General features: G+C 40.8%; 1 protein-coding gene across 1 annotated transcript in view; it reads right to left on the bottom strand.

The window, feature by feature from the left end:
• ARHGEF28 (Rho guanine nucleotide exchange factor 28) overlaps positions 1–18358 on the bottom strand; it is a 223182-nt gene that overhangs the window by 75536 nt on the left and 129288 nt on the right. Inside the window, exons 19-25 of the mRNA XM_042781320.1 lie at positions 17139–17317; positions 15982–16073; positions 13737–13919; positions 9789–9941; positions 5784–5884; positions 2370–2408; positions 2230–2277 (exon numbers count right to left, since the gene is read on the bottom strand). Of these exons, the coding sequence (XP_042637254.1) occupies positions 2230–2277; positions 2370–2408; positions 5784–5884; positions 9789–9941; positions 13737–13919; positions 15982–16073; positions 17139–17317 (795 nt within the window). The remainder of the gene's footprint in view (positions 1–2229; positions 2278–2369; positions 2409–5783; positions 5885–9788; positions 9942–13736; positions 13920–15981; positions 16074–17138; positions 17318–18358) is intronic.

The following is an 18358-nucleotide window of genomic DNA, read 5'->3' as shown; positions in this document are numbered from 1 at the left end:
TGAACAGGGGTGGGAAGGTGAATGGAACTACACCCACAAATATAGACAGATACATACATATACATGTATGTATATACACTGTAAATATACCCATGAATATAGTAGAGTGTACAGAGGTCAAAGCTATGAAAACTTCTTAGCCATAACCAAACACCTTGAGGGAACGAGTCACTGGGTCTGGGGGCTCAGGACTATAATCTTGGGGGACACTAAGGTCAACTGGTATAACATAGTTCACAAAGACAGTGTTATATATCCTACTGTGATGAGTAGTGACAGGGGTCTTAAAAGCTTATAAGAGCCCATCTTAGGGGCAACTATTGGTCTTTCTCTGTGTGGAGCAAAGAAGAGTGAGGAAAACCTAAGATGCAAGGAAACACTTAGTCCAAAGGACTAGTGGACCACGTGAACCCCAGCCTCCACGACCCTGAGACCAGGAGAATTAGATGGTACCCAGCTACTAGTGCTGACTACTCTGAAAAGGATGACAATAGGAGGCCCCAGATACCAAAACCAAACCAACTCACTGCCATCAAGTCAATTCTGACTCATAGCGACCTCTTTGGGTTTCCACGACGGTAAATCTTTACAGAAGTAGACTGCCCAGTCTTCATACTTTGGAGTGGCTGCTAGGCTTGAATTGCCAACCTTCTGGTTAGCAGTCAAATGTTTTAAGCAATAAGCCACCAGAACTCCTCAGGAGGTCCCAGATAGAGCAGGAAAAAAATGTGGAACAAAAATCAAAATCATAAAAAGACCAGGCTTACCAGTCTGATAGAGACTGGTGGAAACCCCAAGACTATGGCCCTTAGACACCCTTCAAGTCTGGACTTGAACTCACCACCATGGTTCCATTTTCAGCCAAGCAACAGACAAGTCTATAAGGTAAACAATAACACCAGGGAGGTACGCATTCATTAGAACAACCAACCATATGAGACCAAAAGGGCAGCATTTGTGCAGGGATAAAGCTAAGGATTTAGGAAGGGATAGGAAGGAAGGACAAAGGGAAATGGTGAACATGGCGAGCAAGCAGGAGAAGGGGTGTTACAATGTGGGAATTGAAATCAATATCACAAAACAAAATGTGCGTCAATCATTGAATGCAAAATCAACTAGCTCTTAAACTTTCACCCAAATCACAATTGGTAAAAAAAGGACTGGACGGAAATACCTGAACAGATAATAGTATTCTCTCTATAAAATTGTCATTTTATTGTACTTACGTATATGCTCAAAGTTTTCTACAGTACAGATATGACTTTCCTAGTATCATTGGAAAATGTTTAATCAGTAAAATAAATAATTGGATGCATTTTGTCTCTTTCTTATGCATGGTGTAAAGGACATCCAGCACCATAATTCCAACACAAGCATGATTTTTATTTCTTTTCTCTGAAAGATAGGGAGCCACTTGTGGGTAGGCTCTGTGGTGCATTTATCTTTGTGTGTTCAGCCCACAGCACAGTACCAGTATACAGAAGGCATTTAATACATGGTAGATGGATGAACAAACCAAAGAAATGAAGAAGCATATGAATTTAACTACTCTAAAGGCCTACCCACTGCCGTCGAGTTGATTCCAACTCACAGCAACCCTACAGGACAGGGTAGAGCTGCCCCATAGGGTTTCCTAGGCTGTTATCTTTATGGACGCTGACTGTCACATATTTCTCCTACAAAGCAGCTAATGGGTTTGAACTGCCAATCTTTCGGTTAGCAACTGAGTGCTGCCACAATGGGCTCAAATACAGCAATGACTCCAAGGATGGAGGAGGGCTAGGCAGTATTTCGTTCTATTGCACACAGGGTCCCTATGACTTGGAACTGATTCAAGGGCATCTAACAACAAAAGCCACATGTGGAAGTGAAACAAGGTTAGGTGTGAATTTAAGTTTTCACCAGAAAATCTGAAGTCACGCTACACTCTCCTAAGAGTTTCATTGTAAACTTGAAGCCAGATCATGTTCATCAATATATTTTTTTAAAGATATGAACTGTTTTATGGTTTCAGAGAAGAATGGTCGAAAATGTGGTGGTGGTGGTGTTGCCTCGTGATTACAAAACCAGGTGAAGTTCAACACATCTAGCTGAGTTGCACTTAAGGGGCTGGCATTCTTTCAAGACCTCTCAATTGTACTAATTTTTAAAATCTGGGAATCATCAAACAAAGTGAATTGCAAAAAAGAGAAACAATCACAAGGTCAAAAATTAGAGAAGGGCAGTTACCTGAAGGCTATATAAGAGACGGGTTAAATTCTGTATAGCTTGTATAATCTGAAAAATAAGATCAAACATGTCAAAGTCTTGAAAAAGCAATCTTTGTGCACAAATAAAGAGAAGACGGTTGTATAATGTTTAGAGTATACCTCTGACTGTGAAGAACCTGGAAAACTTCTATATTCCACCTAAAATACATAAAAAACATAAAAAAATGAATAATCACTTTACTCTTAAAAAGCTACACTGTCATGTTCCAAACGTTTGACCTCAGGTATACCATTTCACACTTTAGACTTGGTCATCTCACCTATATTGACTCCGTTTTCCCCCAGAAATAAAAGCCTATTGAATTTAAGCAATGACTTGATACCAAGAAGCCTCTTTGTGCAAAGTCAGTGTTTAAGATACAACTCTTTGCCCAACCACCAAGCAGTCACACCTTAAAACAAAAGTAGCATGGGTGACAGTAAGGAGATCCTGCAAACTCTAAGTAAGTGACAATATTTACCTTGTGCAAACCACACTGTAATCAAGCTCTCTGGGCCCAGGCAGTAGTTGTCTCCCAGGCCAGGTTGGCCCCTTGTGTCCTGGAGGCCAGATGTGGAAGCTAGACAACATCACAGCTGGCCTCTAGCTCCCTGTCTCAGCATCTGTGATTCATAAAGTCCAAATAGCCAGTGACTTGGAGGAGAAACCAGACCCTGAGGTTCACAGGGAACCTCTTAGCTGGCCTGCTCCATAACCTACCACACCTCCGAGTCCACTGGACCTTGACTTCCTTAGTAGAAGTGCTATCAGCAGAGGGTATGTGTGAGGCTACAGGAGACCATCTGCTCCTCGACAGCAGGGGTCTGTGCCTCATTCTTTCTCTCTCCCACAGCACACATTAAGGGTCCAAGTGGACAGTGAGGGTTTCCAGTGTCAAGAATTAAACTGAACATTTGCTCACTGGTTTATTGTTTGCCTTCTCTTATTAGAACGGAAGCCACTGAGTAGCAGTCTTGCTCTGTTTGTTCAGTGCTATAGTCCCAAAGCAAAGAATGATACCCGACAAGTAATGGACACTCCACAAATGTTTATCAAGTGGATGACTATCAATTGAATTTGATTATAGTCTACTCAGTAGACAAATATTAAGCATCCACTGTATACTCCTTATCCTAGGGGAGATAAGCAGAACCCCGACACTTCTTGTTATCTGAGGAGATCTAAATTTAAGTGTAAGAAACCGTCAGCCACATTTACATCAGGTAGATACACTCCTTGGAGAGATCAATCTTGGGAGAACAGAACGGCAGTGTATGCACAGGGAGACAGCTTGGGCAGAGGGGCAGGAGTGCATGGGAGGGAAGGACACAGGGAAGAGGTAACTATGGGGAGGAAGTGGAAGGGGAAGTGTTGCATTGTGGGAGATTGCAGTCAATGTCATGAGACAAAGTATATGTGAACTGCTGTATGGAAAATGAATTTGCTCTGTGAACTTTCACCCAAATCACAATAAAAATTTAAAAAGAGAAAAAAAAGAAGAAGAAACCATTACCCTTAGTAATGTCCTGAGGTAACTTTGGACTTCTCGCTTAATTCAGTTAGTTCAGGGCTCACTAGGACACGTTGAGCTAGCCAGATTTCTTCCCTCTTCCTCCCCCAGGCTCTTCCCCTACACTGCAACTAGCAATTTTCTGACTAAGCAACACCTTTAACAGGGTGGGAAAAGATGGGAAAGCACAGGAAGTTTAGAGTCATTGCATCTATGCCTGGCTGTATGGAAGATTTCATAATTTAGGAGACAAAATACTGCCAGCAGTCCTGTTCTTCACCTTTTAGAGTGTGTCAAGGCCCCTCTGAGAAATTGAGGAAAACACTGGAATCTCTTTACAGCCCAGATGCCTTATGACCCTACACAGAACTTTTACATCAAACTCCAGAGGGTTCCCAGTGCCCTGGGGTCCAGGAGTCAGTGGGTCCCAGGCTAGGCAGCCCTGTTCTGTAGTGACTTTCAGAGTTCTCTCTGTTCTTCTAGTTCTGTTCTTTCCCATCCACACTCTGTTGCTTTTGCAATATGAACTTTTATTTAAAAAAATAAATAAATAAATAAGTAGAATTTTATAAAATAAATTAAATTTTTATGAAAAAAGTTAAAACTTCTCTAAAAATTAGAAACCCAGAAATGAACTGGATTATACTACATGAGAGTCACTTATCTCAAAGAACCACTAGGTTTGAGACAAAGCAGGCTTGCTTAGCTTTTCTTTTTAACGAGGTTGGCCCGCCACCTAGTGGTAGGTGTGCATAGTTGCAGCTGGTGATTCACACAAAGGGTTTTTTCCTTTTGGGTTACATACAGATTTAATTGTTTTTTAATCATTTGGTGATTTTTAATAAACCTAAACCTAAACCTAACCTATTAACTGAGGAGCTCTGGTAGCGTAGTGCCTAAGGCACTTGATTGCTAACCAGAAGGCTGGCGGTTCAAACCCACCAGCCACTCCTCGGAAGGAAGATGGGGCAATCTACTTCCGTAGTGATACTACCTCGGAAACCCAAGGAGGGGTCACTATGATTGGGTCCGACTCAACGGCACATAACAACAACAACAACAAAGTGGAGGGTCAGTAAAAAAAGGGGAAGGCCCTCAACAAGCTGGATTGACACAGTGGCTGCAACAATGGGCTCAGGTACAGCAAGGATTGTAAGCCCGGCTCATGGCTGGGCAGAGTGTTTTGTTCTGTTATAGACTGGGTCCCATGAGTCAGCTCTGACTCTGACTCCATGGCACCTAACTACAATAATTGTGGGGTAATATGCCTAATTCAATCTTAGATAAAGCTAAATTCGTGAGCTCCAGATAATACAAAGATGCCACCCTCCAAAGTTATATTCTTATTCCCTCTCTATATCTGATACCTTAATGTCACTTGAAATTAATAGGAAGTTTCATGCATTTAATTTTTAAAGAGAGGTCATGACCAATGTATACAGTAAATCAAACAAGCCCCAACAAAAATTGGTCAGGTTAATTAAGTCTTTTAAAAAAAAAAAATAGCTGAAAATAAGAGGGATATCAGGGAAACAAGTAATTTGAAAGGAAAAGGAAAGTCAAAGAAGGTGAACAAAGCAAGAATATTCCAAAATAAAAATTAGTTCAGCCATGATAGCCCTCTCAAGTTGCAGTAATGACCCCAATGCCCGGGACCACCTCTCAGCCAAAGAGTTGACAAACGTAGTCAGTGGAAAGCTAAAGAAAGGCGCCCAGTGCAGGAAGCAAGACAAGAAAAGAAGAGAGCGCAGACACACAGACACATTCAGTTTTTAAATCTTTTTAATAACTTTTCAATGGTTTGTTTGTTCACACCTACATAATTTAAGAAGAGCAAGAACATTTAAGAAGAAATAAATTAGAAAGTTTAAATATAAGTATTTCAATTAATTGAGAACAATTCAGGTAAACATTTTCATTCTACTCACTGCTCTCGACACCAGGACCTGAGGTAATTTTTATTATTATTATTATTTTACACAAAGTAACAGGTGCTGTTTACCAACAAATCAGTTAACAATACCTTCTCCCCTGCATCAGAGACAGCCAAGTCGGTTACAACACCATGGATCCCGGGATCCACATCCCAACAGCCTCTTCCTCCTGTCCCTTCTGTGACTAGTGCTGGAAGTGCACCATTGAGACAGAAACAAAAAGGACAAGATCAAACATCAGCCAGCAGATTGGGCTCTTTTGTATACAGCTGACACATTTTTTGAAATAAGAGATATCACAAAACAGTAGCTACTGAACAGTCCCTGCCCTCATGGAGCTTACACACTAATAGATCCCAACCTTACAAACGGCATAAATTATCATCTACTTTTCCATTTTTATCTGTTCCTTGCAGTGAGGTATTTGTTCATGGAATGTCTGTGGGCTAGAGAGGGTAGACTCTACAGCTCACTTCCGCTCAACAGGCAGAGGCCCCCTTGAAGGCTGAAATGTAAAACAGGTGCTGAAGAGCAAAAGCAAGGGCCCCTGGAAGACCCAGGTGTGACATTCAGGGGACAGGTCTGTAAGAAGGCTCCTGGAGCAGCACAAGGGCACCAGAAAAGAAACTGGGTTGAGAAGGTAGGAGTCCAAAGTCAAGAGCGAGACATCTTTCTAAGAAGAGTGGAGATGACCAACACTTCATGATCTCATCATCTTCACAAACCAAGAGCCTCTCCCTATCTCTGAACAACTTATTTTAAAACATTTTCCAAATGGATTTCTTTTCCTCCCATTTCTTACTTATGCTCTGCATTCACACACACAGAAACAAGCCCAGGAATGTCTTAAGTACCAAATACAGATTTCACTTTGTCTAGTAAGCCTCCCTTGGTGGGTTTTATTTAACTGCTTACTCATGCCAAATAGGTCAAAATGTATACCATGTTAACATTACGTGGATTAAAACTAGACTTTTCAAAGCTGTTTCATGTATAGGATTTCAGTGGAACCACGTCCAATCAAGACCATGATAAAATAAATATTCACTTGGTGATACTGTTTATACAATTCTTTATACAGTGCCATCTTGAATTTTTTATTCTGGTAAAGGAAATACTTTTTTTTCTTTGTTTAGATTAATGAAAATTAAATCATTATCTTAAGAAAATGAAAGTCCTCTAGAACTCCAAAGACCCTTTCTGATACAAAGAGACTGTTTTGTTTGTTTAAGCAGAAACTGCTTCAAATGATAGCAGCTAAAAACCAAGTTCATTTTGCATAAATTGGTCAATGCTTAATCACTTACAGGGAAAGGAAATTATATAGGGATTTGTTATCTGTCACTCAAAGGAAATAGTCAAAATTGGGTACTTGTCTTAACTTTTAAGGAGATTCCAAAGGCATTACCAAAGAATTAGGTAGGGAGCTCTGGTAGCATAGTGGCTAAGACACTTGCCTGCTAACCAGACGGCTGGCGGTTCAAACCCACCAGCCACTCCTCGGAAGGAAGGTCGGGCAAGCCTACTTCCGTAGTGATACTGCCTCGGAAACCCAAGGAGGGGTCGCTATGAGTCGGGCCGACTTGATGGCACATAACAACAACAACAACAACAACTATCTCATTTACCATCATAGAAATGAGGACAATCAAACAGATAAAGAAGCTGATGGTGAGCTCAGTTAAGGCAGAGAAATGGAATACAGGTCAGGTCTCTCTCTTCCTATATTTAGTTTCAAGCTGGTCTAAGGAGTCTCCAGTAGACAGAACTTTACAGAAAGTACCTTCTATCCATCTATCTGCTCAAGGGTGTTGAGGACTAAAAATAGGGGGTCTTGATTGGCCTCTAGGAGCTCTGGTAGGACAGCGATTAAAGCATTAGGCTGCTAACCAAAAGGTCAGTGCTTCACACCAGCTGTTCCATGGGACAAAAATGAGATAGTCTGATTCTGTAAAGATTTACAGCCTTGGAAACTCTATGGGGCATTCTACTCCATCCTGTAGCATAGCTATGAGTCAGAATCCACTGGATGGCAGTGGGTTTGGTTTTGGTTTTGCTTGGTCCCTAATGTCAGACTGACATGGGCCCAACCCAGAGGGAACCAGTTCTCAAAACCAATCACAGAACCACTCAGTTATAGATCTTCATTTAGGAATAGTCATCCTCCCTCAGCAATATTATAAAGAGAACCAACCTCTTATGGTACTGTATTTTAATCCAGGCCAGAACTGAACAGGCTTTAGGGGTACAGGACCCCACCAACCTGACCCTGAACCTTCCTTACATGAATCTGATATAAGACCACTATAAAAGCCTCTCAATGGTTCTAGCAGATGCAATGATAGCCTCTTGGGACTCTCCCAAGGAGGGATGTGGATACACATAGGGAGAACCTTCAGCGGCTGCCCTCCAGGGAGGGAAGGTGCGGTCACGTGCTCGGAGCAGCTGCAGCAATGGAGAACGAGCCTCTCCAGCTGTCTCTGGGGCGAGGCTGAGAGCCGCAGAGCCCCGCATGTATTTTTAGATAGAACTTCCGCAATGGCATAATGAGGCTCTTCTTTAAAAGGGGAGTCACTCAGGGCAGTACAACTCCCCTGATGAATCTGGGCTCTGTAGAAACGGAAAATATATGTACCCATTCTGAAAATAGAAACTCAGGATTAGAAAAAGAAGAAATTGAGAGGGAAAAGTATATGACTGACCCCAGTTTAAAAAAAAAAAAAAAAAAAGTGTATAGAATTAAAAACCTGTGCTACTTCTCTATATCTTAATTAACCAAAGAAACTCTACAACTATTTACTCCTCCAATCTCTAGCTACTGAAACCATTTTATCTCGTGCGTATAACACCTTGCGAAAGTAAGGTTTTATCACCCATACGCGATGGAAAATATACTTTATGTGCTTATCTCAGAAATTTTTGTGTGGTATTAAATACAGGTATGCATTGCTTAGCATCATTTCAGACAGTAGCCAACCCCATCCATGTCTGCAGTCCCGTAAGGTTTGTTCCCCTCCGCCCCAGGAAAAGCAGCCATCATTTTTATTATTATCCTGTAATGGTTTTAAAGACCCCAAATCCAGACTCTTGCAGCATTAGACCGCAGCTGGGACACAGATAGGTGAGGCAGAGGGCATGGCTCTGGGAGTGGGCTTGCAAGCTCTGTCCGCCAGGCAGGTGGTGGCAGCCTGCGGCTCAAGCGGATGGAACTGTGGGCGGGGCTAGGCACGTGCTACTCCATTCACCTTCATTTCCTCTTGTTCCAATCTCTCCATGCCCTCTAAGCCACCACAGCTATCAGTGCCTAGTCCTCCGTCCTCTGCCAGCAGCTCCAGCGATAACAGCAAAGGTGAGGATGACCAGAAGTGGGCTCCCATGAGGTTTTAATATGGTGTTCCCACAGTGTTTAAATCACATAAAGTCCTATTTCATAGAATGTATTGTGGATGTTAAGTGACACATACATGTATTTACATCAAACTAGGTACCTAATAGTATCAATTGGTTGTGAGAAATCACCTAGATGAATACTTTTTCTCTATTTAATATATATTTAAACATTTGTTTTAATAAACTAATTCTAACCTTAACTAAGATGATATAGGCCAAGAATCTTCTAGCCCTTCTGCCTTTTAACCATATCACCAAACTCCATATGTGCATTTCGTGTTTCTAATTTTCTGAGTTAATCTTCTCCGTTGCAGTAAATGAGATTAATTTTAAAGGTTTTTTCCTCTAATGGGCTACAAGGACCCTTTTTGAAAAATCTGAAAGTCAAAAGAAGTTCTTTCAAAACTCTGTTCAATAAAGTATATCAAAAATGAACAAGGGCTTGGGGAAAGTACAAAGTTTACCCGGGGAACAGAGCAGTATAATGCATCAACTACTCTTTAAGTCCTCAGAATACCAGTGTCTTTATTATATATAAAGTATGCTAGCACATTTATTCTGTTTTTTTTTTTTCCCCTTAATTTAAAAAAATATATCAAGTCCTCTCCAAATAGGAACAGAGACACTGACTCCATTTTACATTACTGCTACACATTCCAGGGGGTGTTTTCAGACTCATTAGAAAGGCCTGGATTTTCACTTACAAGCAGTAGACAGTCCTGGTCCATCACAAGAGGGTCCTGGTCCATCACTAGGACTGAGCATATCTGTCAAGCCAGAGTCTGCACAACTTTCCTCTGATGACTGACCTGCATTACCCAGTTGTGAGGCCGTCACTGCAACTTGTAGACTCTCAGCTAAGAATAACAAAAATGAGAACAAATAAATAAATACATATATATAATAAATAACATGGATAGATAGTTTAATCTAAAACTCAAACCAAACTCACTGCCATAGAGTTGATTCCAACTCACAGCAAGCCCCATTGGGTTTCCAAGGCTGCAAATCTTTATGGAAGCAGACTGCCTCACCTTTCTTCTGTGGAGTACATGGTGGGTTCAAACCACTGACCTTCTGGTTAGCAGGCAAATGCCTTAACCACTACACCACCACAGTGTCTTTAATCTAGACTAGGGATTGGCAAACTATATTTAGTCAGTGGTCCTTTTTACCTGGCCTAGGAGCTAAGAATGGTGTTTACATTTTTAAAGGATTGTTTACAAAACCTAATTTTTTTTTTAGTTATCCTTTTATTTTTTAAGCACAAATGCCCACACAACTTTCACTTACAAGGTGCTTCTAGACTTAAAATGTGAGTGACGTAGGTACTGAAAACTGTACAATATGTGGTTCACAGGGTGCATACTGATGATGCTTCACATCTCAGAAGACAGTGATAGTCAAGCTTATCTGGAAGACAGATGCTATGCACATGTCCACTCATACATAAAGATGGGCGTCTCCCTGGCGTTTATGCAGATGACCTTTACTTGTTATCACACAATGTGAATTTGTAGGGGAAAAAATAATACACTAACCCTTGGGTCCCACACAGAAAATTAAGATTGTATTCTTCAGGCTGTTTCAATAGCACTGGATTTGGCTATTCCCATTTAGAAAATACCAAGAAAAATTTATGTACAAGAATTGATGCTATTGCATTTGGATAAAGCTGGCAAGTCCTTGCTACTAGCATGGTCCAGGAGACAGCACTGAGGAAACCTAATATATTGGAATAGATGTTGTGGCCTTTGGCCCACAGTTTGATAGCTCTCAGAGTTAACCTGAAGTTGTCAATGTTTGGTACCAGGTGCAAAATTTCATCAGTTACCCTGCAACCGTTCAGACTTCTTATGCATCTTATATCTAAGTTTTTAAGCAGACTGTCATCTTGTAAATCAAAATCTTCTGGAATATAAGAAGAAGTATTTACAAAAGAGACTGAATATGGCCTGCAAAGCTTAAACTATTCATTATCTGGCTCTTTACAGAAAGAAAGTTTGCTGAGCTGTGATCCGCATCAGCACTTTCAGCATCTTTTTATGATAAAGAATTAATTCAAAGGTGAAGTATAAATCCATTATATTGAAAAATTTTAAATGTAACTTTCAGTAAACTGATACACTGAAAAACTTGCTGTAATTCAATTACTTTAAATATGATACCAAGCATTAAGATTTTAAAACCTGTTGTTCAGAAATATTAGGTATTCTTCAAGAGTATTTCCCCAAACATGCCTAAAAAATACAGACTCCCAATCTTCATACCAGACCTGCAGGACCAGACCCTCTAAGGGGAGAAAACGGAGGATTTGCACTGCAGACAGCTCAGAGGATCTGACAAAGACTGAGAAACACCACCTAGGATGCAAAAGTCTTCTATTTATAATAAAAGGTATTCAATCAGCATGTGGAATAGTATGATTCTGAAGACTCTATAAATATTGCAAATACTAAGAATCAAAGACAAGAGAGATCATTTTTGTGAAGAGTGAATTAGATCACTAAATAGTTCAAGCATTTTAAGAACATAACCTGGTAGCAAATAAATATTAAAACACCCTGTGCAATGATTCAGTACAACAAACACTCATTGAGCATCTGCTCTGTGCCAGGGCTACTGGGCATCTGATAGTTATTACAAAGAGTTTGCAGATTGGAGGAAGAAAGAAACATATACAACTAACTATACTATAAGCACTAACGATACACTAAACATTAACTCTACTACAATATACACAGTATAGCATGTGGTCAGTTCTAAGTTCTACCATCAAGTTATTAGAACATTATAAAGTGTTACATAGTAGCATATAGAAGCAGGGCAATTACATTAGCTGCGAGGATTAGGAAAATATATTTAAGGATATGAAGACTGAGCAGGACCTTGAAGGATGAATGGAATTCAACAGGCAGACACAGAGGGGAAGGGAGGGAAGAAAGCAGTTCAGTAGAGGGACAGCTTGAGCAAAGACTCAGGGAGGCAATTCAGGGTGCCTTACAAAACAGTCTCTTTTTTATCACAGAAGGGAATTCCTTCACCCTAATAAGAATCTCTGCTAAAATGTAGGGTCACTAGGAGGCAGAATCGACTCAACAGCAATGGGTTTGGTTCTTTGATTTTGCAGTCTGGGTGTTGATCAATGACTCAGGGATAGATTATTCAACCTGTGGCTCATCCAGTATCTCAATTGCTCTGAGTTCTCTTTTGAGCAGCTGAGTGCATCACCACTCCTGGCACCTCTACTGGTGGTGGGTCATAAGAATTAAAGCAGACAGACTTGCCTCACTGCATAAGTGAAAGATTGGGGTGTGCAGTGGTTAAGGCATCTTGCTACTAACCAGAAGCTTGGCAATTCAAACCCACCAGCTACTCTGCAGGAGGAAGATGAGGCAAGCTACTTCCATAAAGATTTACAGCCTTGGAAACGCCATGGGTTGCTATGAATTGAAAGCAACTCAATGGCAATGGGTTTGGTTTATGGTTTTGGAGTCGGGGATTGGAAGAGGAGAAGGAAGTTCAAGCTGCTGGCTAAAGCGGTCAGTAAGTAAATTATTTGATAAAGATTTTATCAAGGTTAATGAACACTTTCTATCCCCTATCATTGGTTCAGACCATTTGAAAGTACTTTTGGCTTTATTACTTCTAAAATAGATCTTTAACATGCCACTTCTATCTACTTCGATTGTCCTGGCCTAGACCAAGACATCTCATCTCAACTTCTATAACTGCCAGTTCTCCACGCAAACAAAGCTTCTCCCAATCAGTTCATTTAACAACCACTGTACTTATTAAGGAAGGTTGGGCAATCTACTTCTGCAGTGATACTGCCTTGGAAACCCAAGGAGGGGTCGCTATAAGTCAGATCTGACTCAAGGACAGTAGGTACTCATTAAGATATAAAGCATAATTTACTCATAACTAAAAGCTTCCAAGGACTTTCTATCACATTTGGAATAAACTCTATTTTTTAAAAATTTATCATAGCCTCCAAGATGTGCTCCCATAAAGATTACAGCCCACAAAACCTTATGGTACTATTCTATTCTATAATACATGGGGTTGTTATAAGTCAAAATCAACTTGACAGCAATGGGAAGGTGGCTGAAAATTCAAACTTCCTCTAGTAGAGACTTAAAACTTACTTACTGCCATCGAGTCAATTCCAACCTATAGCAATCCCTCCTTGGGTTTCCGAAGTGGTTATCTCTACAAAAGTAGATTGCCCAGTCTACCTTCCGATCCATATCTGGTGTTTGTCTTAAGCATTCTCGGTTTTTTGGTAAAATTTGACTTCTTTAAATCCCAGGGCTAGCTTTGTGACAATGTAGTCCTGGTGGGTGCAATGATCAAGTGCATGGCTGCTAACTAAAAGGTCAGCGGTTTGAATCCACCAGTGACTCCGTGGAAGAAAAGACCTGACAATCTGCTTTCATAAAGATTACAGCCTAGAAAATCCTATGGGGCAGTACTACTGAGTCCTACAGGGTCACTGTGAATGAGAAGCCACTTGATTCTGATAGGAGAGTCTGGATTTTGTCTTGTTCTGCTGTATCCTTTGCCCCAAGACCACAGAGCATGGCACACAATAGCTGCTCAATAAACATTTGCTGAACTTGTCAAAGTAAATCATTTTTGAAGCAACTTACCTTCCTTCAGTGCTGCTGCCAGTAATGAGGCTGCCTGGGGAGGCTCTCCTGGGTCGGGTTTAATGAGGAGGTGGGGCTCTAGATGGACATCCTCAAATCCACTCAGTTCTCCAAGTTCAGCGTAAATATGCAACTTCTCCTCCAAATACATGCAAATTTGCTGGTCTTGGTTACCAAGTATTTCTATGAAATAGTATTTACCATAGAGGTTATTATTAACATCAATACAGCAACTGAAATGAAAATCCAAGTTACAAGACAAAGATGTTGCTAGTTAGCAAGAAATTGGTTCTAACAGGGGTCTCTGGGTGGTACAAATGTTTAACAAACTTGGCTGAAAACCAAAAGGTTAGCATTTTGAGTTTACCCACAGGTGCCCTGGAAGAAAGGCCTGGTGATCTCCTTCCAAAAACATCAGCCACTGAAAACCTTAGGTAGCACAGTTCTACTCAGACTACATGGGGTCACTATAAGTCAGAATGACTTAACAACAGCTGACTCTTGTCTAACCAGAAAAGTACAAGTTGTTGAGTGTGACAGACCTGGGGTCTATCAAGCCTCACTATCCTACTTAGTGACCATGGCCTCCATAAGTGACTTAACACCTCTCTGAGTTTCCATTGTCTTTTGTGTAAATAAAGCACTCAATAAACATTCATTCCCATTCTCATTTTCCTATTCCAGGAAAAGCTTGTAAAGCCACTCATTGTTTATCTAGGCTGTTTTCTATTAGGACTAAACATTAAGCTCAGGAATGCAAATTGAGGAGGCATTGCGCATGCTGAGTGACTACCCACAAAGAAAAACAATGCAAAGACTTGAATCTCCTCAGGCTGCAGCCAGTCTTGCCCAAAACCAAACACGATGGTTTATGTTTTTGTTTCTAAACATCCAATTTCCTTGACCATCTTTGCATCCATCATTTCCCTCTGATTTCAACATGTCACAGAATTCTTAGAGCACACAAAGACCAAGACCTTAACTAGCATCTTCTCCAACCCTCTGTGCCTCAGAATCACCTGGAGGAGTTTACAATAACAACCCCTACACACTTCTTCCCACAGATTCTAATCCAATTGGGTAGGGACTTGTTGTTGTTGTTGTTATGTGCCATAGCGACCCCTCCTTGGGTTTCTGAGGCAGTATCACTACAGAAGTAGGATTGCCCAACCTTCCTTCCAAGGAGTGGCTGGTGGGTTTGAACCACCAGCCTTCTGGTTAGCAGTCAAGTGCTTTAGCCACTTTGCTACCAGAGCTCCTACTAGGCATCCATATTTTTAAGATCAAGTGATTCTAATGTCCAGCCAGAGTTGAGAATCACTAAGTTGATCTAATTCCTTTACTTGACATATTTGGAAACCGAGGACCAGAACAATTGGATTCCTTGTCCAAAGTCATGTAGCTATGACATGACAGTGACAGCATAAAATCAGACCATCAACCAACAATGCCAATGTGCATCTGTACCGTACTGCCCATAATTATTATTTCATATATATTATACACATATATTTTTATAATGTATTTATAAATGTGTAATCACTAAGGCAGAAGGAGGGAGAGATAGTCATCTTATTTGACCACTTCTAGTGCCAGTTTTGTCTTTTTGTTTGTGCTGGACCTCAGCTGCACAGGACTGAATTAATCATTTATTCCAGCCTTCAGCTCATGACACCTGGCTTTCTCAATGTGATGGTTAATCTTATGTATCAACTTGGCTAGATATGGTTCCCAGTGGTTTGGCCAAACATTAGACTAGTTGCTGTTCCATAATGGTAATGTAATGTAATGACCTTCCATAATGTAATCCAATTAATCAGTTGAAATTTCCTTAGGGAGTGTCCTTCCTCTAGACTATAAGTAGATATTTTGTCAGCACTCCCTCTCTCCACTCTGTACTCTTCCTGTTACTTGACCCATAGATACTGGGATGTAAACCTGTAAAAGTCTTCAGCCTGCCACCTGACCTACAGATTTTGGACCTGCCAGATCACCTGACCTACAGATTTTGGACCTGGCAGATCCTACAATTACATAAACTAATCCCCATTTCTCTCACACACACTCTCTCTCTCTCTCCCTCTCTGTGTGTGTGTGTGTGTGTGCATGCACGTGCGTAGAGAGAAAAAAGAGACATCTATGTGTGTGTATGTCACTGGTCCTTTCTCTCTAGAGAACCTTGGCTAAGATATCCAACACATGAGGAGAATGCTTTGGCCAGGAAGCCAAGGTGCCTGCATCCTACCTTGGCACTGCTGAATTTTGGCCACTCTTGCTTCAGCTTTCCGCCTCTCTTCATCAGATTCACTTGTCCTTCCCCCATCTTCTTCTGGGCAACTTTAAAAGACAATAGTCAAGGGAGACAACTGAAACCAAATTCAAGTATCTTTAGGTTCATTTGAAGGAACTTGGCAAAAGAAATATTCATAATAATTTTTTCTTTATAAAGGAAGACATTTCAGCATAAAGAAAATTCACCATTCACTCAGTCGAGAATTGGATTTCCAGAGTATATAAAGGACCTTGTATAACAACATAGTTCTCAAAGACAGAAGTATAGGATGACTCAAGTATGCCAATAATCACACATACACAAACACACACACATACTCCCCACAGTACCAAGTCTGGCATTAGATACAAACAAAATAAGATTTTTTTTCTTTCTGCTACATCTGAGTAGTTCCATTCTTAATGGAGGTAGAGTACAAGGGTTAGAGGGGTTAGTGACAGAGTACCAGATTGGGTATGGTGCAGTGAGGTGGAGAAACTTTTATATAATGTCATTCAAGATCCAACTAATCAAGTTACCATTAAGAATAATCACTCTCCACCTCCCACCTCCCACCTCCATTTATAAAAACAGACCTTGCACAGTAATGAGTAAATGTGCTTAAAACACTTAGATCCACCAATCCAAAAACATTTATTAAATGACACCTAGATGCTGGACACACAGAGAAACATAAAATGTGGTTCCTGCCCTCAAGGAGCTTTCAATCTATTTGTATATAAACATATATACATATTAAAAAAAAAATAAGAGCTACAAAGTAGTTTATGACAAGCTCCCAATAAATATTTTAGAGAGAAAGTGTTAAAGAATTACAGATAAGGAAGAGACCACTCTGACGGAAGAAGTCTTCGTGAAGGAGGTGAGACACACGTGAGATGCACCAAAGATGGGCAGGACTCAAACTGCCAGAGGGGAGGTGAGGGCATTATATGCAGGAAGACACGGAGGACAGAGCTGCTGATGAAGGGCTATCGCAGGTGGGTGCAGGGGACAGTGAGCAGGCATTCTGGCTGAAGCAGAGTTTTCATGCAGGGGAGACATGGTTAGAGTATTTTCCCCAAGTTAACAAGACCATTCCATAGAAAACGAACACAAAGAAATGTTACCTTTCTACAGCCTGTTGGATCCGTCTCATCCAGTTATTTCGTTCTTCCTTGGAATTGGTATGAATTTCATACATTTCAGGACCAGAAGATGAAGCACTGATAAGAAACATGCCTCTCTCCTCATTAGCAACTTCTCTAGCAATAAGCTTCTGCAGAGAGATAACTGATGGCTTCTGATCCTACATGAAATACAAAGATGTACAGATGAAACAGCACTGTATCCAAGGTAAGGGTTTCACAAAAGACATTTGCTAAGGAAAACAGCAAGGAGCTCTGATGGAACAGTGGTTAAAGCATTTAACTGCTAACCCAAAGGTAGGTGGTTTGAGGTTCCAGCAAGATGGCAGACTAGGCAGAAAGACTGCACAAACCCTCTTCAACAAAGAAAAGGGAAACCAATTAACACAGATACAGTACATAATCTTGGACCCCTGAGCCTTGAAGGGAAGGATATACAAGTGGTCAAAACCCCAACTAGCAAAAGAATTTGCCTGAAAATACCAAAAAAGGAGACATACAAAGCTGTGGTCTGGCAGCGATCCTGAGTGATCCTGACAGCACAGACAGCTTGGAGATTCCCGAGTGGTGGTAGAACCTAAGAATTAACTTAAAAATCACCCTGCTAGTCAGAGACTGCACAGAGGACTCTGCACGGTGGCTAGGGAACAAACGGAGAAGGTGAAGAGAAAGGTGGGCTGAGCTGTGGACTTTTGCCGGTCCAGAGGGCACTGCAATTTGGAAGGTTTAAAAAGCGGATTGACTATTTTGGATATTTAAAGAGACAGCACTCTCACAGATTCCTGGGGCTTAAGAACACCTTCTACTTTCCAGCAACCACAAGGACACTTGGGACGTGCAAGACTGAAAAGGTACGACATTCTCTTGTTATTCTAATACCCCACACCCACTTGGTGAATGGAGGTGAGGCCATAACCCCACTACTACCTACCTTCTGGGCCCACAGGAACTCCATCACAGTCTATGTGCTCAGATGGAGCCTGGGTGCTCTGCCCTGTCCTCCACTGTTCTTTTTTTTCTCTATTTTTATTTTTTTCTTTTTCACTTTCTTTTTTCTAGTGATTAGTTTGCTTGTATTTGTCTATTTTAAAATAACTAATATTATTAATACTTTTGTTCTTTTTATTATTATTCTTAATCTTCCCCTACCAGGTCCTAGTTTTCAGAATTTTTTCTTTTCAGTCTGCCTGGTTGAAAAAAAA

The sequence above is a fragment of the Orycteropus afer genome, unplaced genomic scaffold (assembly GCF_000298275.1).
Source record: "Orycteropus afer afer isolate SDZICR_OR568_19922 unplaced genomic scaffold, OryAfe1.0 scaffold00104, whole genome shotgun sequence".
Classification (NCBI taxonomy): Eukaryota; Metazoa; Chordata; class Mammalia; order Tubulidentata; family Orycteropodidae; genus Orycteropus; species Orycteropus afer.
The sequence above is the reverse complement of the archived record's forward strand: the minus strand, read 5'-3'. Positions and strand labels throughout refer to the sequence as shown.